This window comes from Anomaloglossus baeobatrachus, chromosome 5 (assembly GCF_048569485.1).
Source record: "Anomaloglossus baeobatrachus isolate aAnoBae1 chromosome 5, aAnoBae1.hap1, whole genome shotgun sequence".
NCBI classification, from domain to species: domain Eukaryota; kingdom Metazoa; phylum Chordata; class Amphibia; order Anura; family Aromobatidae; genus Anomaloglossus; species Anomaloglossus baeobatrachus.
In genome coordinates this window covers 46,784,874-46,810,071 of record NC_134357.1, presented here as the reverse complement: position 1 = coordinate 46,810,071, position 25,198 = coordinate 46,784,874, and the positions used below count along the sequence as shown (strand labels likewise).

The window sequence follows — 25,198 nt, the reverse complement described above, 5'->3', positions numbered from 1 at the left end:
AAACCAAGAGTCACTCAATACGGGTGGAAGAAAGGAGACTCTGGCAACTAAATAGGAAAGGGTTCTTTACAGTTAAAGCAGTCAGACTGTGGAATGCCCTACAGCATGAGGTTGTAATGGCAGATACTATAACAACTTTTAAAAAAGGACTGCATGATTGCCTTAGTACACATAACATTGTGGGTTATAAATAATCTAGCGGCAGGAGAACCAGAAGGACTCCACTGCTGACAAAGTAATAACCCTTCACTGCAGTTTTCCAAAATGTACGTGAGTAACCAAAATCCTTCTGGGAAAGAGTCCCGTAGACAGGTGAGACCAAGATAGAGCTATTTGATAAAGGACATCATTCTACCATTACCAAAGTAAAATGAGGCCTACAAAGAAAAGAACACAGTACCTACAGTCAGATATAGTGGAGGCTCAAAGATGTTTTGTGGTTGATTTGCGCCTCTAGCACTGGGGGGGGCCTTGACTGTGTGCAAGGCATCATGAATCTGAACATTACCAAAGTATTTTGGGAGGCAATGTAGCTCCCAATGTCAAAAAGCTGGGTTTGCACCTCATCCAGGAGAACAGTGACCCCAAACATACTTCAAGAAGCCCCTAGAAATGGATGGAGACAAAGCGCTGGAGAGTTCTGAAGTGGCAGCAATGAGTCCAGATCTAAATCCCATTGACCCCTGTGGAGAGATCTTAATTTTGCTGTTGGGAGAAGATGCCTTCAAATATGAGAGACCTGGAGCAATTTATAAAGAAGAGTCCAAACTTTCATGTGAGAGGAGGAAGAAGCTTTTTGATGGTTATAGGAAGCGAGATGATTGCAATTATTTATTCCAAAGGGCGTACAACCAAATAAAAAGCTGAGTGTGCTAAAAAATTTTGGCGCTTTGTGTGAAAATAAGTCCAATTTGCCTTTTTCCCTGTTTTTGTGTTGTTCCAATACACACAAAGGAAATAAACATAAATATAACAAAACATGTGTAATTACAATAATTTTCTTAAAGAAATACTTAATTTTCCGGAACAATTTCAAGGGTGCTAACACTGTCCGCCATGACTGTATCTATACACCATGTTCCACATTATTATGCAAATTGGATTTTAGTGTCATAGCGATTATTTATTTATTTATTTTTTTCAATGAACCTCATTGATGGTATTGTGTCTCAGGGTTCTTTGGATCCCTGAAATCAATCTCAGATACCTGTGATAATTAGATTGCCGGGTGAGCCCAATATAGGAAAACTGGATGTTCCACAATATTAAGCAGGCCACAGTTTTCAAGTAACATGGGAAAGAAAAAGGATCTCTCTGCTGCTGAAAAGCATCAAATAGTGCAACGCCTGTGGTGCATAAACCTACTATTCGGCCACCCCTAACCAGAGCTCAGAAGCAGAAACGGTTGCAGTGGGACCAGACAAACATGAAGACTAATTTTCAAACAGTCTTGTTTACTGATGAGTGTCGAGTAACCTTGGATGGTCCAGATGGATGGAGTAGTAGATGGTTGATGGATGGCCACCATGTCCCAACAAGGCAAAGAGGTGGAGGAGTCATGTTTTGGGGAGACATCAAATAGGCCCCTTTAGGGTTCCTGAAGGCATGAAAATGACTTCTGCTAAGTATATAGAGTTTCTGACTGACAACTTTTTTCCATGGTACAAAAAGCAGAAACGTGCCTTCAGGAGCAAAATCATCTTCATGCATGACAATGCACCATCTCATGCTGCAAAGAATACCTCTGTGTCATTGACTGGTATGGGCATTAAAGGAGATAAACTCATGGTGTGGCCACCATCCTCCCCTGACCTCAACCCTATAGAGAACCTTTGGAGCATTATCAAGCTAAAGATCTATGAGGATGGGGGGCAGTTTACATCAAAACAGCAGCTCTGGGAGGCTCTTCTGACATCATGCAAAGAAATTCAAGCAGAAACTCTCCAAAAACTCACGGATGCAAGAATTGTGAAGGTGATATCAAAGAAGGGTTCCTATGTTAACATGTAAACTTGGCCTGTTAGGATGTTTGGGCTTTAAATAGCTTTTTATTTCAGTGAATGTGACCTCCTAATGCTGCAAATTCCACAAATGAGCATTTTCAGTTCTTTAAGATATATAATATGTTTAGAAACTCTACTGTGCCTAATAATTTGGAACAGTGCATTTTGAGTTTTTTTTCATTTTGAAGATTATACTGTTATCATTGGGAGGTTTCTTCAATAAAATTCGATGTATACTCTAACAGGTGATGACTTTTATTAGACTGACTGTCATTTGCACCGACCATTTAGGAAAAAAAGAGAAAAATATAATTTGCATAATAATTTGGAACATAGTGTACGAGGGGCGATCCAAAAGTAATGATAATCAATAGTGATGAGTGAGTACTAAAATGCTCGGGAGCTCGAGGCTCGGGCCGAGCATCTCAAAATACTCGTGTACTCGGCCCGAGCACCGAGCCCAATGTTATCCTATGGGAGACCCGAGTATTATTCTGAAATGACCCCCGGCAGCATGTAGAAACCCTAAAACTGTAAATTAAAAAAAAAAACGTGCGTGTGTGTGTAAGCGTGCATATATATATATACACGTGGAGTGGAGTGCGGGAGGGGCCGTAGCCGAGCGGGGAAGTGTCGGGCTAAAGGCACGGTCATGCTGTGCGGGCCGGCCAATCACTGCAATTCCACAAGTAACAGGGCTGTGGCATTGCAGTGGTCTGCCAGCCAATCCCTGCATAAGGGATGGCGGCTGTAAAAAGAGCGCCAACATGAAGACCACAAGTACAGCACGAGTATCGCGAGATTACTCGGTCCCCGCCGAGTAGCCCGAGTACATTGATACTCGAGCGAGTACCGAGTAGTAACAAGCATACTCGCTCATCACTAATAATCAATAATAAACACAATGAATATATTAAAAAAAATATATATATTTTTCTACATAGTCTCCTAACAAGTCTATACATTTAGTCCATCTCTTTTTTAAACTTAGAATTCCCTTCGAAAAAAAAAATTCTTGATCTTGACCCTCAAAAAAATCCCAAACAGCGGTTATCACTTCGCTATTGTCGTCAAATTTCTTGCCCTGGAGGTGTTCTTTGAGGCGAGGAAAGAGAAAGAAGTCACTGGGGGGCTAAATCTGGGAATAGGGGGAGTGTTCCACCAGTTCAAAGCCCGCTTCTTGAATGGTTGCCAGCCATGGCAACTGCAGCTTTGTGAGCCGGCGCGTTATCTTGGTGAAACAGCACTCCAGCCCGCAGTTTGCCGCGCCTTTTCTCCTTGATAGCCTCCCGCAATCTTCTTATTTGTCCTGCGTAGTAGGAGCCCGTAATAGTGGCTCCCTTCTCCAAATAGTCCACCATAATTCCTTCAGTGTCCCAAAAAACGGACGCCATAACCTTCCCTGCTGAGCTTGACACTTTGAATTTCTTCGGCATCGGCTCGTTTCCATGTCATCGATTGTTGTTTAGTTTCGGGATCAAAGTGGTGGATCCAGGTCTCGTCCATGGTCAAAAAACGTGACAAAAAATTCTCCTTGTCTGCTTGGAACTTTTCGAGATTTGCTATTGAAATATCAACTCGTTTCTTCTTTTGCTCGTCAGTTAACATTTTTGGCACCCAACGCGCGGAGACCTTTCTCATATGCAATTCTTTTGCAAGGATTCTTTGAATATGTATATCTCAGTAACCACAAGTGTATATAAGAATTAAGATGCCTCAAACAGTTAAAAAGAAAAAGAAAAAAACTTACCCTGAATCAGGGACATCAACGTTCAGAAGCTTAATGTCATGTATTCCCAGTTTACAGCCCGATATCTGAATCTCCCCCACGGGGCTCTTAACCAGCACCTCTTCCATTTTACAAGTTCCATTTCTTAGCGCCATCTAGAATTAAAAATGTATAAAAGAGTACATTAAAGTTTTTTTAGAACATATGATTAACATTATAATATGACTTATGCGTGATAATACAAAGTGATCAGTAAGGGTACCGTCTCACTAAACGACGTGCCAGCGATTCCGAACACGATATGACCTGGGTAAGGATCGCTGGTGCGTCACTACATGGTCGCTGGTGCGCTGTCAATCAGGCAGATCTCACCAGCGACCAGTGACCAGCCACCAGCGACTCGTGGAAACGATGCTGCGCTCGGTAACCAAGGTAAAAATTTGGGTAACTAAGCAAAATGCTTTGCTTGGTTACCCGATATTTACACTGGTTACGCACACCGCTTAGCGCTGGCTCCCTTCACTCTTAGCCAGGGTACAAATCGGGTTACTAAGCAAAGTGCTTCGCTTAGTTACCCGATGTGTACTCTGGCTACGTGTGCAGGGAGCCAATACTGGCAGCCTGAGAGCGGTGTATGCTAGTAACCAAGATAAATATCGGGTAACCAAGCAAAGCGCTTCGCTTAGTTACCTGATGTGTATTTGGTTACTAGTGTCCGCAGCTGTCAGAAGCCGGCTCCCTGCATATTCAGATCGTTGCTCTCTCGCTGTCAAACAAAGCGATGTGTGCTTCACAGCAGGAGAGCAACGAGCAAAAAATGAACCAGCGCAGTGTGTAACCAGCAGCGATTTCATAGCAGGGGCCAGGTCGCTGCTTAGTGTCACATACAGCGAGATCGCTAATGAGGTCACTGGTGCGTCACAAAACCTGTGACTCAGCAGCGATCTCGCTAGCGATCTCGCTATGTGAGAAGTACCCCTTTGTAGGATTTGATCTGGTCCGCGGTTTTGGCTGTTGTAATCTTGTGTAATCAAAGAAAGACAAATAGATTATAAACCACTATGTTTACGAACAAAGCCAAAAAAGAATGGTGCTCATGTATCTGTAGAACACTAAAATAATCACGTGTTTGGTCTCTAAGATGTGAGGCACAGCAGGTCGACATGAGCTACCGTGATTCCTCTCTGCTTGGTATGATCTTGGCCTCCACAACCTTGGAACAAGGAACCATTTCAGTAGATCCAACGCCCGGTTATCAAACCTGGTGGCCATGTCTCTGTTGTTTTCCCCTTTGTCTTCTGTAGATTTTTTATGTTTGATCCAGACTGTCTGACTAAGCTTGATTGTGAATGTTCATATATTGATCCTGTGTTGTGTTGAATCCTACTCCACACTGATGAGGGGAAACACCCCGAAACAGCTGTCTGTGGATGGATACCTGGCCTTGGTATTTCCCTTGTCATATCTTTAAACTTGTCAAGAGTTGGATATTGACTAAAAGGGCCACTTAATATGGTGGTTATGGTGGTCTCCTAAAAAGAACCACTCCTTGGCTAGGTTCTTCCCGGAGGGATATCTTGCTATTTTCCATGTCGAGACTCCTAACAGAGGCTCCACGGACCTTTTTAATTTGAATAGTGGATAAATAGAGCTAGGTAAGGCTTTAACCAGTAGTGCTGGACTGTTTTTTTTTGTTTTGTTTTCTTTTTGCTTGTCTCATTTTAAACCTCACCTATGGTGACACGAGCGTCAGTGGGTGCTTTTGTCCGCTGGCTTGGCTATCTTTAGAAAGACCACATGGTCCTGAGCTTATTCCACTGAATGCTTACAATCCTTCCCTGTGGGCCAAACAGTACTCAGATGACACAGGGTGAAGGAACCACACATTGGTAAGACTTTAGTGTTTCACCGACAAGCAAAAACATATTGTACACAAGATGGTACAAACAGAGTCTCAACCCTCCGCTGACACACCAGGGATTAGAATATTTGAGATTTCGGAGCTTCCAGGGCCAACTATCCCAGCCAGCAGCACCCCGCTTTTGGCGGGTATCCACAGAGAGGAGATAATGGCAAGCTTAGGAAGCTGACCAAGCACAGCAAGGTATGTAGCCAGGCGGCCGATTTGTCCCAACCTGAGTTCTCCAAGCGAATTTGTGGGCTCAGCGTTGAGCAGTGTAGCAGCTCTGTGATCCTTCAGCTGGAATCATAGCTGCTAGGTTGAAATCCTGTCGAATATCAACTTAGTGACAGAAGCAAGGCCCTTTTATACCACTCTGTTCTCAACTAAGGGTATTGAGGCTTACCAGATTGGTTGCTAATTCAATTCAACTGCATAATTTTTCTCTGAATTATGTAGTCAGAAGAGCTGAAGCAATCCACATTTACAGACAATAGGGCTTCGATCAGTCTAACATAAGACAATGGCTAAGTTCTCTTGATTTAACAAACAAAAGGAACCATACATCTGGCCTAATTAACAAGAGTTCACCCCCACACAAGTGGCCAGACACTGTGTCATCACAACACCCACTTGGCTAAAATACTAAACATATATTAAGAGGATGGGGCCATAACTGAGAAACAAAGAGGTGCAGGAACAAAAGTAAAATACCATCAGATTAAGGAGAACAGAAGCACTTACACAAGGTAAAAATAAATTAAATATTTTTGGCAAGTAACAGATCTTCTCTAACTCACTACAAGCTTCCTGGTCATTTGTAGGGAACTTATCTCCGAGACACACCTGGGTTTTTCACTTGTAGAGTTTTCACCTTCTTACAGCAGTTAAGAAAAGAACAATAACTTAGAAAGATTGTCTACCACTGGAGAATTTTTTTTATTTTGTACTTAAATGGATGTATTCTGAAAATCATTTTTCTAACATTTTTTCGTTACAAATTTTTCACCATTTTCCTTTTTCATGGTCTTTTCTAGCACTTCTGTCCATTCAATGGCTGCTGGTGGAGGAGCATGTGACCAAACCAGTTCATCAGCTTCCTCCAATAGTAATACACCCCCCATGGGAAAGCTGCTTTTCTATTGGAGGAAGCCAAAGGACAGTTCTGGTCTCATGCTGCTCCACCAGCAGCCATGATATTAGCATTGGCAGCAGCAGCTGTCCGATACTGGTCAGTAAAGTTGACTTTGTCATCCACCAGTACACCGAAATATTTTTCAGTGACAGTGTTTTACAATTAAGTACATAAATGTACATTTTATTTCCTCTGCCCAAGTGCAAGACCTTAAACTTTAATGGCCATTTCTCAGCCCAAGCCTCTAGCCTACACAAATCCCTCTGCAATATTAAATTATCCCCCTCTGTATTAATTACCTTGCATAGTTTAGTATCATCTGTAAATATTGAAATGCTACTCTCAATGCCCCCTTCAAGGTAATTAATTAACTAAATTATATTAATAAATATGTAAGAATATAAGAAGATGGCCCAATACTGATCCCTGTGTTAACACTGTTAACTGTGACCCAGTCCAAGTGTGGACAGAAATGCTGGTCAGATTGGGAGGAACCAGAGAAAGTGACCAACCTCTAGTTGAAAACCCATCAGTGGACTTGTTTCCTAACAGGAAAATTTGTAACTCTTATTTGTCTTTTCTTAAGTTCCACTTAGCTTAATTATGACCATATATCACATCAAAGTTGAATGTGCAAGGAAAAAAAGAGCCTGTAAAATCCAAATTGTGAAAAATTTGTAATGAAACCCAATTACAGAAATTATTTTAAGATGCATAAAAAAAAATTGTCTTTAAAAGTGGACAATGCCTTTCATTTCAGGCATGCCATCGCTAACTCAGTCACTATTCTCTGTAATTAACAAGAGTGATTTGTGATACTTCCCTTTTCAAAAACTCTGCATTTCAGGTGATACCCCTGTGACGAACCGCACCGCCCGATGTCACTGCTACATCAGGGTCACGTCACTTCCACCAAAATGTGAAGTTCCGCACACCTTGGAGATGCATAAGGTCAGCTTGCACCGTTTTACATAGATGCCTCCTGTCCACACGGGTATAGGGAGGCACAGGAAGGGAGAGAGGGTGATCCACGCAACCTCTGTCGTGGCACCACACTTGCTTATAACCCAGTTTACTAGACCCAGTGAAACAGACACCTGTCTGCTGGTAAGACTGACACCAGTTCCTTGTTAGATATAAGCCCGTTCCACAGCTGGATTAGATTGGGCCACAAACCAGCCAGATAGCGTGTAACAAGCCAAGAGCACAGATGCATGAATTTGTGGATTGAGAGAAAAGATCAACCTGGGATTAAATTGTATATTTAATAGCCTTAAGGACACACTAGATGAGAAACTATATACACAAAGGAAATACAATGGTCAGACATGAAAATACAGGTGATGATACAAGAGGTATAAGCAGGTGAAATCAGTTCTCAGTTGGATAATAAGGCCATCGTGTTGTGCAGCCACATGGGAGGTGTGTGGTAGCAGTGGTTTCTAGTTCCTTCCAACACGATATGATGGTGTGACCTCCTTTAGAAAAGAACACCAGTGCATCCCTTCCCATGTGCTTTTAACTCTTGGCCAGTCGCTCCTATTGCTGTCCCTGGTAAGGTCCATGACTCCTTCCCCTGGATTCTCACAGCTACAGTTCCCAAAAGTTACAATGAGCCATAACGTTTTTATTGGACAGTCCTAGGGCAGCTGTTCTGGTCCCATCAGCTTCAGCAGGGCCCCCGTTTCATTTGGAGACCAAATGTGGCTTCTCTACGTTGTTTCTCCTAACCATCACCCATATCTCCCTCTCTGCAATTGGCAGGAAGAATGGAGACCCATGTGTGCCTAAGGTCGATCCCCGCGGTCCTAGAAATATAATTGTGTAGAGCTCGGATTAATGGTAATTCCATAATTCTTTATGATATTATGGTGCCTTAACTGTGATCCAGCTCTGTCCTGTCTGTATATCAGACCATGTTTCCTGTGCGGTCAGACACGGCCATTACACAGTACACAGAAGGGACACATACATACGATTATCTCAGCACAGAGACATTTTTTTTAAACACATCCAATTGTGGAAATTGTTATTATCATCGCAAGATCTTTTGACTAAAATGATCTTTGAAAGAAAACCCCTTTAAAAGAAGATCTACTCAGGTTGTCACCAAACAGGGAAATGCATGGCCATTCTGTCACGGGTATGTCATGTGTGACAGACAGTCATGTGGTTTCTGGCTATAGAAGGTCACAACGTTTGGCTGCATAGAATGCTCCCCGATTTTCCATTGTTCCTGCTGTCAGCATTCATTGGTATAGATAGCTTTCCTGGTGGATTCATCTCTCTCCCTTTTGGACCCAGCATTCCCCTCAGCTGTTGATCATCAGTATTCATTTAGTGTTTAAATACCCCTTCCTCCTTGGACTGGTGCTGGTGATATTTTTCAGTTCCTTCAAGCCTTGGTTGCAAGCACGTGGCTTGTACTCATCTGTGGTATCGTTGCTATAAGTTTTCTGAACTTCTACTTGAGTCATCTGTGGATAACTAGTTCATGCTTTTCCCCCTGTGTGACCTCTTTGTGTCTTCTATAGTTGTTTAGTGGGGTTAACAAAGAGCTCATCCCACTCGTTCCCTATTTCGGGTCCACCACTAGGGCTACCTAGGGTCAGGTATCCGGCTCAGCGCATAAGTACAAACCTTTTCTCGAGTGGTGAGGGACCCCAGGGACCAGCAGTAGGTTCAGCCACAGGGCACCATCTTCCCTTTCCCTAAACGCAGGGGTCCCCTTCCCTTCCCTTGTGCTGCATGCTTGGTACTTCCCCGTACCTAGCGTGACACATTCCTGATTACAATACCCATGTAATAGCCACATCAGCTGTTCCTATGTTTAGTACGTCCCTTACTTTGCCAAAAACTGTTCAGAAAATAACATTACAATTTACAACAATGTATGAAGGAAGCTAAAGGTCCCGTCACACGCAACGATATATCTAACGATATATTGCCAGGGTCACGAAATACATGACGCACATCTGGCATCGTTAGCGATGTCGTTGCATGTGACACCGTTAACGATGGAAAATACTCACCAAATCGTCCATCGTTGACACGTCGTTCATTTTCAAAAAATCGTTGATTGTTGAGGACAAAGGTTGTTCGTGGTTCCCGAGGCAGCACACATCGCTACGTGTGACACCTTGGGAACGACGAACTACAGCTTACCTGTGGCTGCCGGCAATGAGGAAGGAAGGAGGTGGGCGGGATGTTACGGCCGCTCATCTCCTCCCCTCCGCTTCTATTGGGCGGCCTAGCCAGGTAAGTCCGAGTGATGGCTCCGAACGATATTGTGTGCCACGGGCAGCGATTTACCCGTGACGCACAAACGACGGGGGCGGGTACGCTCGCAAGCGATATCGCTGCGTGTGACGGGGCCTTTACAAGGAGCAACATTATATTTTTAGGTGCGGAAAAAAGAAAACCTGTTCAATACATTGCCCATTGGACAAAAAAATTGGGCAAAAAAATTAGGCAGGGTTTATACGAACGCCAAATTGTTTAATACAAAAAGGTGATAATAATAATAATAATAATAATTTTATTCATTTATATAGCGCTATTAATTCCATAGCACTTTACATACATTGTCATACGTGTCATGTGATAACCGTATAGGTCTATTTGTCGCTCTGCATTAGCCCTAACCCCGATATGCAATCAAATAATAAGCGCTTCTAACAAGATTTCACAGCAATTGTAGCACATATAATACAAGGAACATTTCCATAAAGCCATGGTATTGGGATGTGCCCTTAAGGGTTTTTTTACAGGATTCTGCTCTTATACAATTATGCACCCACGTTGCGTGCCCAACAGCCAATGTCACAGACATAGTGGAAGCAGTCGCATGGCAGGATAGCGGAGCCAGATGAAGAGCCAATGTCTTTTGCTAAGATCATAGCGGTTTAATCAGTACCAATTTTACCTAAAGCTAAAAGCTATTCATATTAATTGACTACAGTAGAGGAATTGATTTTCATGGCAAATTAAGGATCATTTGCAAAATAAAATGCATTTTTGTTTCGTCTCTTTCATCCCTCGTTTTCACAGGAATCGGGATTAGAGAATTAATCTTTTGACACCGTTTTAATGGCGGCTTCAGAATTGCCCTCAATGAGAATTTCAAATATAGAAGAAAAAAAAAAAAGCTAAAAGAAACCCGGTTACAACAATTAAATCCCTTTAAAAGACAAAAAAAAAGGAGGTTATCTTGTAACTGAATTTTAAATAAGCATATAGAACGTAGAAGGCAAAAAAAAAAAAATGTAATACAACTCTCAGGTTTCTAGTAGGGTGATCAGCGGGGGCCGGGAGTTGTGCGCTTAGTTTTGTACAATGCAAATCAGATGTACTATATATGCAAATGGAGAAATACTGCACTCAATTAAGTATAAGGGACTTTCATGTCTTCCAGTGCCTTAATCCTAAATAAGAGAATGGAGAATGAAACCGCCGACCAGAATTGTCCTCTAATTGACTAGATCTGCATTGTGGAATTTGATTTAATGAACTCTTTAAACAATTCCGGCGAGTTCAACCCAGAAAATAATAGTATCACTGTCCCCTGCATTTATATGTGCCTGCTCTAACCGGTAATCTGACATGATAGGATGGAGCGTTATCCGAGGAGCCCTCTGGTGTCGTTCCTTGGACTTGTTGGACAAAGACGTGTATTTAAATGATACAAGGTACAAAGTCATCAATGAGGGTTGCCCAGATTTCTCGTAATAAGTTTTAAAAGTTTTGAATATTCGCAATTCCTTGCAATATTAACACTAGAGCTACTGGACTCGTGACACCTATATAGAAATACATGGTGCAAAGTAGTCAAAATGACTACCTCAGTAGTTCTAGTGTTAAAGGGAACCTGTCACTAGATTTGTCCCCTATAATCTGCAGCCACCACCACTGAGCCCTTATATACAGCGTTCCAGAATACTTTATATAAGAGCCCAGGTTGCTCTGTAGAACGTAAAAAACACCTTCATAATACTCACCAAGGGGGTGATCTTCTCCGTAGGGGTGCTCCGCTCCGGCACCTCCTTTATCTTGAGCGATCGCGGTTGGTTCTCCTGCCCAGCCCCATGTGCATGACGCATCGTACATCATTCACACAGAGGCCTCCATTGTGCTCTGGCGCATGCACACTTTCATCTGCCCGGATAACAGCAGATCAAAGTATTGTAGTGCGCATGCACGGGCGGGCGGTATTTGACCTTTCCTCATGCCTGCTCTACTGTCACCAGGGTAGATCAGAGAGCGCATGCGCAGGAGTGCAATGCAAGCCTGTGTGTGGATAATGCAGGACGTGTCATGCACATGGGAATGGGCAGAAGGACAGCAATCATACAAGATCAAGGAGGAGTCAGCCCAAGACCAGCGACACCCACTGGACCAGACTTCCCCCTAGGTGAGTAATATAAAGGTGTTCTTTACGTTGTACAGAGCAGCCTGGGCTCTTATATACAGCATTCCAGAATACTGTATATGAGGGCTCACTGGTGGTGGCCGCAGCTCATAAGGTAAACAACAAGGTGACAGTTTCCCTTTAAGTATTCCTGCTTTGAGTTAGTGAATAGAACCACTGATGTTTTCACCAGTGTTAGAAAGACAGCTCTAATTATGTTCTATTTAGTCCAGTGTTCTGATCTTTACAATTAAAGGGGTTGTCCACCACTCAGCTATTGATGATCTATCTTAAAGGGAACCTGTCAGGTCAAAAAAGCGTTCTGACCTACAAGCAGCAGCCTGTGTGAGCTATTAACCCCTTCCTACCCATCTCTGTGTTGTTATATTGTGTAATAAGAAAGTAATAAAATATGTTTTATTACTTTCATATTCCCTATGTAAATGACAGGGTCTCTAGCCCCATGAGTGTCACATCGCCCTGTGGACAGGATACCATAGATTTACATCAGCGACGTGACGGTTGTTACTTTAGAATCTCGCGCGTGCTTACCATTCTCGCCGCCTCATCCTGGTGTTTGCTGGTCGGCTTCTGACGCGCACTGCACATGCTCAGAAGATGCCTGCGGTTTCGGTCATGCGCAGTGCGCGTCAGAAGCCGAGAAGCAAGCACCAGGATGAGGCGGCGAGAATGGTAAGCACGCGCACGTGCAATTCTAAAGTAGCGACGGTCACATCGCTGATGTAAATACATGGTATCATGTCCACAGGGGCGTGATACCATGGAAAGCGTTTAGACGCCCACAGGACGATAAGACGCCCAAGGGGCTAGAGACCCTTTCATTTACATATTACACAATATAACAACATAGGGATGGGTAGGAAGGGGTTAGCAGCTCACACAGGCTCCTACTTGTAGGTCAGAAAGCTTTTTTTGACCTGACAGGTTCCCTTTAATGATGGCTCATTGACACAGATTGCTGGGGGTCCAACACCCGGTACCCCCAATAATCTGCTGTTTGCAGGTCCAACTGCAGCAGGATGTAAACAGTGTATGGAGGAAAAGTAGCTCCATACACCGCATAGTGGCCATTCTTGGGTACTGCAGCTCATCTCCCATTGCTAGAAATAAAAGACAAAAGAAGCACAGTCATTACACAGTGAAGGTGGAGATCTGGTTTTTGGACACTGTGGGAACCGAAAACATTTTATTGGTGGAGGGAGTCAGGTGTGCCAATCTAGCACTGATCAGGACAGTTCATCAATATCTAAATCCTGAGAGCTACTATACGTCTCTACAGAGACATTAATTTATAGTAATCTCACTGCAACACTGAAACGTTTCAGTTTCTCTATGAGAAGGAAAGTTGCATGGAAACTTGAAGCCATGGCAAAAAAAAAACAATTCAACCTCGTTGGATTTTTGCAATTTTTACAGGATTGTCCATTTTATTTCTTATAAGTAAAGATGAGCGAAGCGGTGGAAGTTCAGTTCAGTGGGTGCAGCCAGACTTTTGGAAAAATTTGATTTGGAACCCAGACTTGACCTGAACCCCAAAGGGAGTCACTAAATTGGGCAGATTGGGTTTGTGCCCACATGCAGCCAGCCATAAACAGATCACTTGGGTGGGTGGAGGGCTTCCATTTTTTTTTGTTTGGTGCACACTACATCCGATCACGCTGTTGTTACCCCCAGGGCGAGCCATTTAAACACTGCAAGCGGCTCGCACTGTGCTGAGCACCGAGGGTACCTGAGCATACCAATGCTTGCACGAGTGGTTGGCATACGTAAAGCACCCAAATGCCAAACCCAAACTTTTTTTTATATAGTCTGTATTCGGTATGAATACTGAACTTCGGGTCACTCATCTCTACTTTTAAGTCACCTTCCAAGTTGCAGAGATCAATTCTGTCAATGGGCAGAAGGAACATTAAGCCACTGCCAGACACCTCAGCTGCCGGTGGAAAGGTAGAAGCAATTCTAATATTAATTAAAGGGACTTACAACCACCTCTCCCCTGACAGACACATAATTGTCCCGTTCTCGACTCAAATGCAGGATGCATTGGTGGATTCTGCATCTGCTATACGAAATGAGATTAAAGTTGCAAAGTACCTGTAAAACCAAAAAACTTTGCAATTTCTACGTTATTAAAAAAATCTCTCCAAGCTCATCACCGTAGGGAATTTTAATCCTGAAGTCTATCATAGGTGGACAGTTTCCTAAGCTAGGCATGTTTTAGAGCTTGTAAGCTCTCCTCTGAAGCCATATCACTCCATTCAGCTTTATTGCTCATATGCTTCTCCGAGGATGCAAAGGCAAAGCTTGCTCTGCTTGCAGAATGGGAAAGTGCATGGTTTGGACCAGCGGCTGGTCAGAACTGTCAATCTTCAAGAGCGCACCGCTCTTCCTCGGCAAAACGAAAAAGTCGAAAGGCAGGCGAGTAGTGTGCTCCTTAGCTCAGAAGATATGAAAACCCTTTTACATCACTAGAAAAAAAAAATACAGAGAGCGCATGGTTTGGACCAGTGGTGTGACCATGCAACTGGTCCAAACTGTCAATCTTCAAGAGCGCACTGCTCTTCCTCAGCAAGACGAAAAAGTCGGGATGCAGGCGAGTAGAGTGCTGCTTAGCTTAGAAGGTTTAAAACCCTTTTACATCACTAGAAAAAAAAAAGACCACTGATCCCACATTTGAGTAAGGCTAGTTTCACACTTGCGTTGCACGGTATCCGTTGCATTGCGTTGTGTGACAGATGCAACGGATGTGTTGCATATAGTGGCACAACGGATGCAATGGATCGTACAAAACAACGGAATCCGTTTTTGTTTCTTTTTTGTTTGTTGTTTTTTTTTACAGTTTTACCGGCAGCAGACTATTGTGAACGATCAGCTGATCGCTCACAGTAGCCGGCCGCCGGGTGATCAGCTGATCGCTCACAGCAGCCGGCCGCCGGGTGATCAGCTGATCGCTCACAGCAGCCGGCCGCCGGGTGATCAGCTGATCGCTCACAGTGGCTGTATCCTGGTTATATGTGCAGGGAGCCAGAGAGAGCATGCGCAGTGAAATCCTAAGGATTCTGCTGCTCAAAAAACGTTACATGCTACGTTGTCTCCGCCCGGCGTCGGCCAGCGGAAACAACACAGGTACTTTTGGCACAATCTGTCATCCATACAAGTCTATGGGAAACAACGGGATCCATTAACGGATTCCGCTGTTTTCCAAAAGGGCGGATTGTGACGGAAGGAAATTAACGCAAGTGTGAAAGTACCCTAAGGCGAGGTTCAGATTACCGTTATTTTGCATCAGTCACATGCATTGCTTGACGCATGTGACTGATGCGTTGTACAACGGATGACAAAGAACAGAATTTATTGTCGGACTCCGTTGTGTGCGGGGGGCGGAGTGCAGGGGGTGGAGCCGAGTGGGGCCGTGGCGCTCAGGACGTCAGTGCCGCGGTCTGCATGGCTGGGGACAGGTGATTGTGTGTGTGTGTGTGTGTGTACATGTGGAGTGCAGGAGGGGGCGGAGCTGAGCGGGGAAGTGTCGGCCTCCCTGCACACGCCTGCACATGTAGCCAGGGTAAATATCGGGTAACTAAGCAAAGCACTTTACTTGGTTACCCGATATTTACCTTGGTTACCAGCGTACACCGCTTAGCGCTGGCTCCTTGCACACGTAACCAGGGTAAATATCGGGTAACTAGGCAAAGCGCATTGCTTAGTAACCCGATGTGTATCCTGGTTACGTGTACAGGGAGTCAGAGAGAGCATGCGCAGCGAAAGCCTACGCATTGCGCTGCTCAAAAAACGTTACAGGCTGCGTTCCTTCCGCCCGGCGATCAGTCGTTCCTCGACTGATCAGTCGGGCGGAGGATGCAACGCAGCATCATCAGTCACAATCCGCGACTCATACAAGTCTATGGGAACAACGGAATCCGCTAAACGGATTCCGTTGTTTACCAGAGCAGCGGATTGTGACTGATACAATTTAATGGAAGTGTGAACCTAGCCTAAGGCTACTTTCACACTTTAGTCTTTTTCCATCAGTCACAATCCGTTGCCTTGAGAAAATACAGCATTCAGTTTTTTTCCCCATAGACTTGTATTAACGAGTGATTGAGACTGATGGCCTTGCGTTGCACCCGCCGCGCAACGGATCAGTCGTGGAATGACTGACCGTCGAGCGGAAGGAACTGACACTAATGTTTTTTGGAGCGTCAAAAAAAACGCAATGCACAGGATTCTGTCGCAATCCGTCAAGAGGTATAATGGTTGTCTATGGTGCAGCATTCCGCCATAATCCGTCACACAACGGAATCCAGTGCTGAATTCCGTCATATCCTACTGAGCATGCCAGGCATGTCTGGCACTCCCATTGGGCTCTCCCAAACACAAACGGATCACAACGGATTTGTCGTAAAACGGATGCACAACTGATGTAACGGACGCAATGGATCCGTTTTTTCACAGGAGTCCAGTGAACGGAATCCTGTGAAATAACTCATCCGTTGCCATCTAAAAAAAGACAGATCCGTCGTTCAGTCGCAATGACGGACCTGGCGGATTTGAAATGACTTAAGTGTGAAAGTAGCCTAAGAGAGCGCATGGTTTGGACCTGTAGCATAACGATGCGGCTGGTCTGAACTGTCAATCTTCATGAGCGCACTGCTCTTTCTCGGCAAGAAGAAAAAGTTGGAAGACAGGTGAGTAGTGTGCTCCTTAGCTTAGAAGATATGAAAACCCTTTTACGTCACTAAATAAAAAGACAGCTGACCAGATTCGAGTAAGATCCATGTAATCTACTGTCATCCATAATAACTTGAGAATTGCTAAAATGAACTATGGTGCAAAGCAACAAAAGTTTTTGTAGAAAGTTTTTCTTGAGCAAAGAATTTCAGTAGCTGATCTCCTATTCCATCCATCTTAGGCTAAGTTCACATTTCCGCTAAAATGTATCAGTCTTAATCCGCTGCTATGGTAAACAACGCTATCCGTTTAGCGGATTCCTTTGTGTCCCATAGACTTGTATTAGTGGTGGATTGCGACTGATGAGCCTGTGTTGCGGTCCGTCATTTTTTGACTGACCACTGGGCGGGGAGCAACGCAGAATGTAACGTTTTTCTGGCCGTCAAAATTGACGCACCACGCAGGAATCCGCCGCAGTCCGTCACGCTTGTAATGTATGATTATGGTGCTGGATTCCATCGTAATCCGTCTTATGACGGAATCCAGCGCTGGATTCCGTCATGCTCTACTGAGCTTGCCCAGCAGGCTTGGCACACCGACTGGGCTGTCCCAAACACAAACGGATCATTACTGATCCGTCAAAAAACGGACGCATAGCGGATGCAACGGATCAGTTTTTTCACAGGATTCCTGTGAAAGGAATCCTGTGAAAAACACATCCGTTGCATCAGTTGACAACTTAAAAACGACTGATCCGTTGCTGACGGAGCTGACGGATTTAAAACAACGGAAGTGTGAATCTAGCCTTAGCAGTAATACATTTAGCAGAGTGGAACATGCATGATCATGGCCGAAGCGGCCAATATAAAATGTAATACCACATAAGGCACATGGATCTATATCCATCCTATGGAGTGTATTTATACTAACAACATATTCAGCATATGCCTGAACCTAGAGACATACAGAGTGAAGAAACCTAATAAAACTAAAATAAAGTACAAATATCTACTAAACATTTTTGGTGACTTCAGTGTTACTCTGTTACTTTCCTTTAAATTTCAATCCATGGTGCAAAAAAAAGGGATGTGTGAGGTCGTCCCATCAGGTACACGGCAGTGCTAGCGTTTCAAAAATAATATATTTTACCACTAACTCTGAAAACTTCCCTTTCTCGTACAGCTGACAAAATATATAAACGGTACATCTGGTCTTGCACTTACTGGGATGGTTAACGTGTTTTCATGTGTTTGGCAGTAAGCAGCTCTAAATGATATTGCAGATTAGGTTGTATTTGGCTTAGCTGCACAGTGTTCGTTATTGCTATTAACCAGCCCTGCAATCCAAAACCTATGTAAAAACAAGTATTATTAAAAAATAGTTTTTGCATTTTTTGCAATTTTAGGATCTTTTAGGGTTATTTTTTTACCATAATTTAATCTGGGAAAGTTATTTTCTTCTGTCTGCTCACTTATTCCATTCAGAACAAGCTGTTCGGAAGAGAAAGAAGAAGGAAGAGTCTGGAGTCAGCCTACTGGACACCCGATGAGCCTCAGTGGCTACTAGGAGTCTTAAGGCCGCTTTACACGCAACGACATCGCTAACGAGATATCGCTGGGGTCACAGAATTCGTGACGCACATCCGGCCTTGTTAGCGACATCCTTGCGTGTGACACCCACGAGCGACCGCTAACGATCAAATATACTCACCTAATCGTTGATCGTTGACACGTCGTTCCTTTCCCAAATATCGTTGCTGCTGCTGGACGCAGGTTGTTCGTCGTTCCTGAGACAGCACACATCGCTACGTGTAACACCCCGGGAACGATGAACAACACCGTTCCTGCATCCTCCGGCAACAAGGTGGGCGTGTCGTTAATGCGGCTGGTCTCTGCCCCTCCACTTCTATTGGCAGGTCGCTGTGTGACGTTGCTGTGACGGCGCCCGAACCTCCCCCTTAAAAAAAAAAGAGGTTGTTCGCCGCCTACAGCGACGTCGCTAGGAAGGTAAGTACGTGTTACGTGTCCTAGGGATATTGTGCGCCACGGGCAGCGATTTGCCCGTGACGCACAAAGAACGAGGGCAGGTGCTTTCACGAACGACATCGCTAGCGATATCGCTCCGTGTAAAGCGTCCTTTAGGCTCGGGTCACACAACCGTATTATCTCTCATCTGAAAAAATTGGTCCAATTATGCTAATCACACTCCAATTAGAGCGTCATCAGTGCACCAGAGCGTCATCAGAGCGTCATCAGTGCGTCATCAGAGTGTCATCAGTGCGTCATCAGAGCGTCATCAGAGCGTCATCAGTGCGTCATCAGAGCGTCATCAGTGCGTCATCAGTGCGTCATCAGAGCAAGATACAATGTTCTTTAATGTGTCACACATATTCAATCAGACACGCGGTCATATAGGCTGAGGGCGCTGTCTGACTCCAACCAAGCAGAGACGGCAGGTCTGCCGATGGGCGGGGGAAGCAGTGCATATGCATGAAGCTAATGATCAGCCCCATAAGAAGAGTGAGCGGACCCGGTAGTAGTGTTGGAGCCGTGCGGTAACTGGTAAGTATCCCAATATCCCTTCTACCACCATTTTTAAGCGCCTGAACTGGGTCTCCATAGACTTATATGGGGACTGCCATCTGGCCAGATATCCAGGATCAAGTTTTTGGGTTTTTTTTTTAAACCTGGTTGGACCCACTGATCCCAAGTATCTGTGGATCTACCAATCACTACTACTACAGGACATATAATGACAGATATCAAGGTATCCCATTATTCAACTTTCCACGACCTACATACCATTATAAAAAGTTCAGTAGGGTTGATCCTACTGATAGGATAGGATTCCATTTAAGTTAAATTATAAGCATGGAACTCTAGAGGAACCTAAAATATATATAATACAGAATAAAGTTGACAAATAATAAAGCAGAGAAAGCTAGTGTTTTGGCTTCTTTTGGATCTTTGCTGAAGTTAAGGTTTTAGAAGCCAATGGTAACCACATGTGTATGGCTTTCCACAAAGAACCACAGTCTACTTGTTTTAGCTTCCAAAGGAGACTTTACAGAGGTTGTTTAGCCTAAAATGGCACATTCACAGTCACTCTGTGTAACAGCAGTGAATCCTCCCAGTACACGCATTGTGTGCTGTGAGGAGTTGTCAATGTCTGCGCGGGAACGGAGGTAGAGTATGCAATTTGCCAAACCCGACTAGTGAGTGTGGTGCGAAGCCGTGGCCTTCAAGTAGTGTCTACTAGTCGGGATCTGGCCAGGAGTATGCATATTGCATATTTACGGTCATGTGAATACCATTGACGGTGCAGACACCAGAAAATCCTTGTAGCGCACAGTGCGTGAGCTAGAAGGATTCGCAAGTCTGCAGTCACACAGCATGACTGCAGACTTTGAGTTTCAGATCAGACAACCCCTTTAAGGGAAAAAACAAAAAGCCAGCACCAAATGCGCACTTCAGCACTAAACATTCCAAACTGTACTTATTATAAAAATTTTGAGATTTTTGGCAAAAAATTGCAATTTCTTGAGCTGCCTCGCCACGTGCTATGCACCCCAATTTGGGATGTATTCCATCTGTCTAGATTTTGGCGGTTGGTGACTGTTCACATTAAGTCATCAGGCCCTGTCCACAGGCTATTTACTTCATGCAGCATTTGCTTGGACCTGTCCCACCCACAGCCATGACTCAGTCATGGGTACGGGATTGAAATAGACCAGGTGAGTGCTGCTAAGAGCAGATCTACTATTCATATGTGAGGCCGTATGGCACATTTTATAAAAATATTTTAGTGTAGGACTGCCTCAAATGAGATTTGCCGTGACGTGGCGAGGCAGCTCAAGAAATTGCAATTTTTTGCCAAAAATCTCAAAATTTTTATAAGTACAGTTTGGAATGTTTAGTGCTGAAGTGCACATTTAGTGCTGGCTTTTTGTTTTTTCTTCAACCCCTTTAAGGGAGTCTGTCAGAACAAACATGGTTTTCAAACCAAGGAGAGGAGCTTGGCGCACCCTTGGCATGGTGCCTCGCACCTACTTGTTTTCCATCCATCCCCATCCTCTGACTTCTAATAGAGCCGAGCTGTCAATAAAGGCAGAAGGGGGCAGTGATACAAGCAAAATATGTAGGTTGGAAGGTGCACTAACTGCTTGGCCTCACCAAGGGTCAACAGAGCAGCTGTGCTTGGTATTAATAGTCATTTTATTGCTGACCGACTTCCTTTGAGGATGGGGTCACAGGGTTGTATTTTCTCTCATCGAAAAGAATTGGCTGAGTATGGAAATGACACTCGGATCAAACTCCGATTAAAGTTTGAGCCGAGTGTCATTCACTGTACTCGGATTTAATTGTATGTGAGAATTGGAGAATAGTTGTGTAGAAGATGGAGAACTAAATTTCTCCACTGTCAGAGTCTGCGTATGTCGGACTGTACTTAGAGGTCATCCGAGTGCAATCCGATGTTTTACACGCATGCATATATGCCGCCACTTGCAGTAATTTTTTTCTTGTGCCAAATCAGCATGAGGAAAAAGTCGTGAAGAGCCCCATAGAATAACACTGGCATGAGTGCTATCCGATAAAACATTAGATAGCACTTATATGAGTTATACGCCTGTGTGAGTGCATCCTGACTCCATTATGAAACTGTCACACAGCGATTTGCTCTACTCTCTCTGAGTGTCAGGGCGGTATCACATGCTGTTCAAACCACTGACTGATACTCCTCACTGTATTTTCTCTGGTGCTTCTGAGTTGCATAAGTAGGCTCAGGAGTCGACCAGCTGTGTGCTCATTAGTGATCGGACAAGCAGGAGTTCATTTCTGCTAGCCTGCTGATTGCCTTTCTGCTCACATGTTGCTGGAGACCTATCACAGCTAATCCCCGCCTTTTTAAGATGGAGGAATTTGTCTTGCCATGCCGACTTTAGCTTTCTGCTACACCAGTCTGTGTGCTGTTGTTTCCCAGTTTGGTGATTTACTGCGTGTTGCTTGGTGTGCAGTGGAACTCCTCCTGTCATTTAGGGGTACTTCTCACATAGCGAGATCGCTGCTGAGTGACTGTTTTTGTGACGCACCAGTGACCTCATTAGCGATCTCGCTGTGTGTGACACTAAGCAGCGATCTGTCCCCTGCTGTGAAATCGCTGCTCGTTACACATTGCTCTGGTTCATTTTTTGGACATTGCTCTGCCACTGTGAAGCACACATCGCTGTGTTTGACAGCGAGAGAGCAACGATCTGAATGTGCAGGGAGCCGGCGTCTGGCAGCTGCGGACGCTGGTAACCATGGTAAACATCGGGGAACTAAACAAAGCGCTTTGCTTGGTTACCCGATATTTACCTTGGTTACTAGTGTACGCCGCTCTCAGGCTGCCAGTGCCAGCTCCCTGCACACGTAGCCAGAGTACACATCGGGTAAATAAGCAAAGCGGTTTGCTTAGTTAACCCGATATTTACCCTGGCTACGAGTGCAGGGAGCCAGCGCTAAGCGGTGTGCGCTGATAACCAAGGTAAATATCGGGTAACCAAGCAAAGCATTTTGCTTAGTTACCCGATATTTACCTTAGTTACCAAGCGCGGCATCGCTTCCACGCGTTGCTGGTGGCTGGTCACTGGTCGCTGGTGAGATCTGCCTGATTGACAGGTCACCAGCAACCATGTAGCGACGCACCAGAGATCCTGACCAAGTCATATCGTGGTCGGAATCGCTGGTACGTCGTTTAGTGAGACGGTACCCTTAGTTATTTCCTCCCTGCTGTAGTTTTCCTCCTTATCACTTGTTTTTAGATAACTGTGTGAGAGCTTTGGGTTCCCCTGTTTGTCTACCACTGTTGGTGGTTATACACTCCTGCCGCGTCTCCCACCCCCGCCAGGGTAGGAAGGGAGGGGATACTAGATTAGGGGTCGTCAGGAGCAGGGGTAGGAAGGCGGTCCAGACATCATCACCATCAGACGTATCTCTGGGATCAGGAACAGGTGAGGGCCAGTTTAGGAGCCCCGGACCCTTTTTACCCTGAGTGACAAGAACACGCCACGTCAATATGTCAAAAGTGAAAAGAAGCTAAAACAAAAAAAAAAAGAAAAGTTAGCAAACTTGCTACGGCTTCTCAAGTAAAACACGACATAAGTTCAGGCTCCGCTTACAAGAAGCCTTTCAATCTTAGTCCATGTTACAATAATTTCCTTCCATGCTGCATTTAATTAACATAACTTAAAACCACTTTACAAATGTTTCTTTTCATAGTCTTACCCAGAAGCCGAGTGTCAAGTGCAACAAATGTGAAAAGTAGCGTCAATGTTTGAACTTTTTAAGTGGAAGGCGTCGAGAGGAAAAGTATTGACGTACCAAGACACTTGTGTACCAAAAGAGAAGGAAAAAAAAAATCTCCATCTTCAAATCCCTCCACAACAAGCAGCCGGAGCTTTGTGAGGAATAACATTACCATCACTCAGAGATGAATTTGAAATTTCACTAAAAAGATATAGACATGTAGTACATAAATAAATTCAATGCAATGAATACTCGCCACTTTTGATTTCCCCAAACTTCTGCAGAATAAAGTACAGTCTTATATCTTTCTGCTCAGACTCCACTTCTCCTCACCAGAGGATTCTTCCTCCAATGCTAGAGGCTCAATGGTCATTGCTCAATATATTCATTATTGCGCTGCCACCTCGCCTGGAAATGATACACTGTAAACTGAGGTGCCATTAACAAGAGTCTACATAGACAGGTGGAACGGAACCGAAAACTTCACTGTTTAAGGTACAAAACATGGACAAAAATCAAGAAACTCATCTCACAACAAACTAAAATATTTAACTTTTTTTCAGTATTATCTTGGATGAGTCTTCTTTCATATTCTGGTAAAAAAAAAAGAATTACTGGGATCGGACGCATTTAGGTCCTGAAGTGTCATATGGGAGGAGGTTGGGATCCGACCCAAATGCTAAAACATATGAGTCTTCGCAATTCATAAAATGGTCATTTCTGCTATTTTGGAGCTATTATATCTAAGGGTGGCTTCACACGCTGCGACATCGCTAGCCGATGCTAGCGATGGCGAGCGTGATAGCACCCGCCCCTATTGTTATGCCGATATGTGACGTACGCTGCTGTAGCGAACATTATCGCTACGGCACCGTCACACGTACTTACCTGCTCGGCGACGTCGCTGTGACCGGCGAACCGCCTCCTTTCTAAGGGGGCGGTTCACTCGGCGTCACAGCGACGTCACTAAGCAGCCGCCCAATCAAAGCGAAGGGGCGGAGATGAGCGGGACGAACATCCCGCCCACCTTCTTCCTTCCTCATTGCTGGTGTGTGGCAGGTAAGGAGAGGTTCCTCGTTCCTGCGGCGTCACACGTAGCGTTGTGTGCTGCAGCAGGGACGAGGATCAACTTCGCCCAAGCGACAGCAGCGATAATTGGGAGAGGACCCCCATGTCAACGAGGAGCTATTTTGGACGTTTTTGCAACGATCCAAAATCTCTCCTAGGAGTCACACACAACGAGATCGCTACAGCGGCCGGATGTGCGTCACAAAATCCGTGACCCCAACGAGATCGCTGTAGCGATCTCGTAGCGTGTAAAGCCCGCTTAACACTCCATGGACGGATTAAATAATTATGATACAGTGGAACCTCGGTTATCGAGTAATCCAGTTATCGAGTATATCGCTATAAGAGCAAAGCTTGCTGTAAATTTGTAACTCAGTTTACGAGCAAGCTTTGCCGTATGAGCAAAATACTCACCGCACACACTTCCGGTTCCGTACATCCACCACGCTCTGACCCGCTCTTGCAGTCCACACAAACACACACAATCACGCACAAACACACACATATTATGTTCACCTTACCTTTTGTTCCATCGCCGGCCTCCCGAGTCTTGTAGTTCACCGCTACAGGATATGTATCGGGTAACCATCGGGTAACCATCGCGACGAGGGAGGAACTTCCGCTGTCAGCCACTACTCTAAAGGGCCATTTACATGCTGCGACATCGCTAACGATATATCGTCACGGTGTTTGTGATGCACATCTGGTGTCATTAGCGACATCACAGCGTGTGACAGGCTAGAGCGACCTTAAAAGATCGCAAAAGAGACAAAAATCGTTGGTATATGAGAGGTTGTTCATATACCAAAAATCGTTGTCTGGTAAGTAGTGATGTAGTTCCTCGTTCCTGTGGCACCACACATCACTATGTCCGACACCGCAGGATCGACGAACATCTCCTTACCTGCCTCCATGGGCAATGAGGAAGGAAGGAGGTGGGCTGCATGTTCCGGCCGCTCATCTCCGCCCTTCCTCTGCTATTG

At 44.6% G+C, this 25,198-nt stretch overlaps 1 protein-coding gene across 1 annotated transcript in view; it reads right to left on the bottom strand.

Moving 5' to 3' along the window:
* MGMT (O-6-methylguanine-DNA methyltransferase) overlaps positions 1–25,198 on the bottom strand; it is a 612,540-nt gene that overhangs the window by 513,707 nt on the left and 73,635 nt on the right. Inside the window, exon 3 of the mRNA XM_075352256.1 lies at positions 3,754–3,887. Coding sequence (XP_075208371.1) covers positions 3,754–3,887 — 134 coding nt within the window. The remainder of the gene's footprint in view (positions 1–3,753; positions 3,888–25,198) is intronic.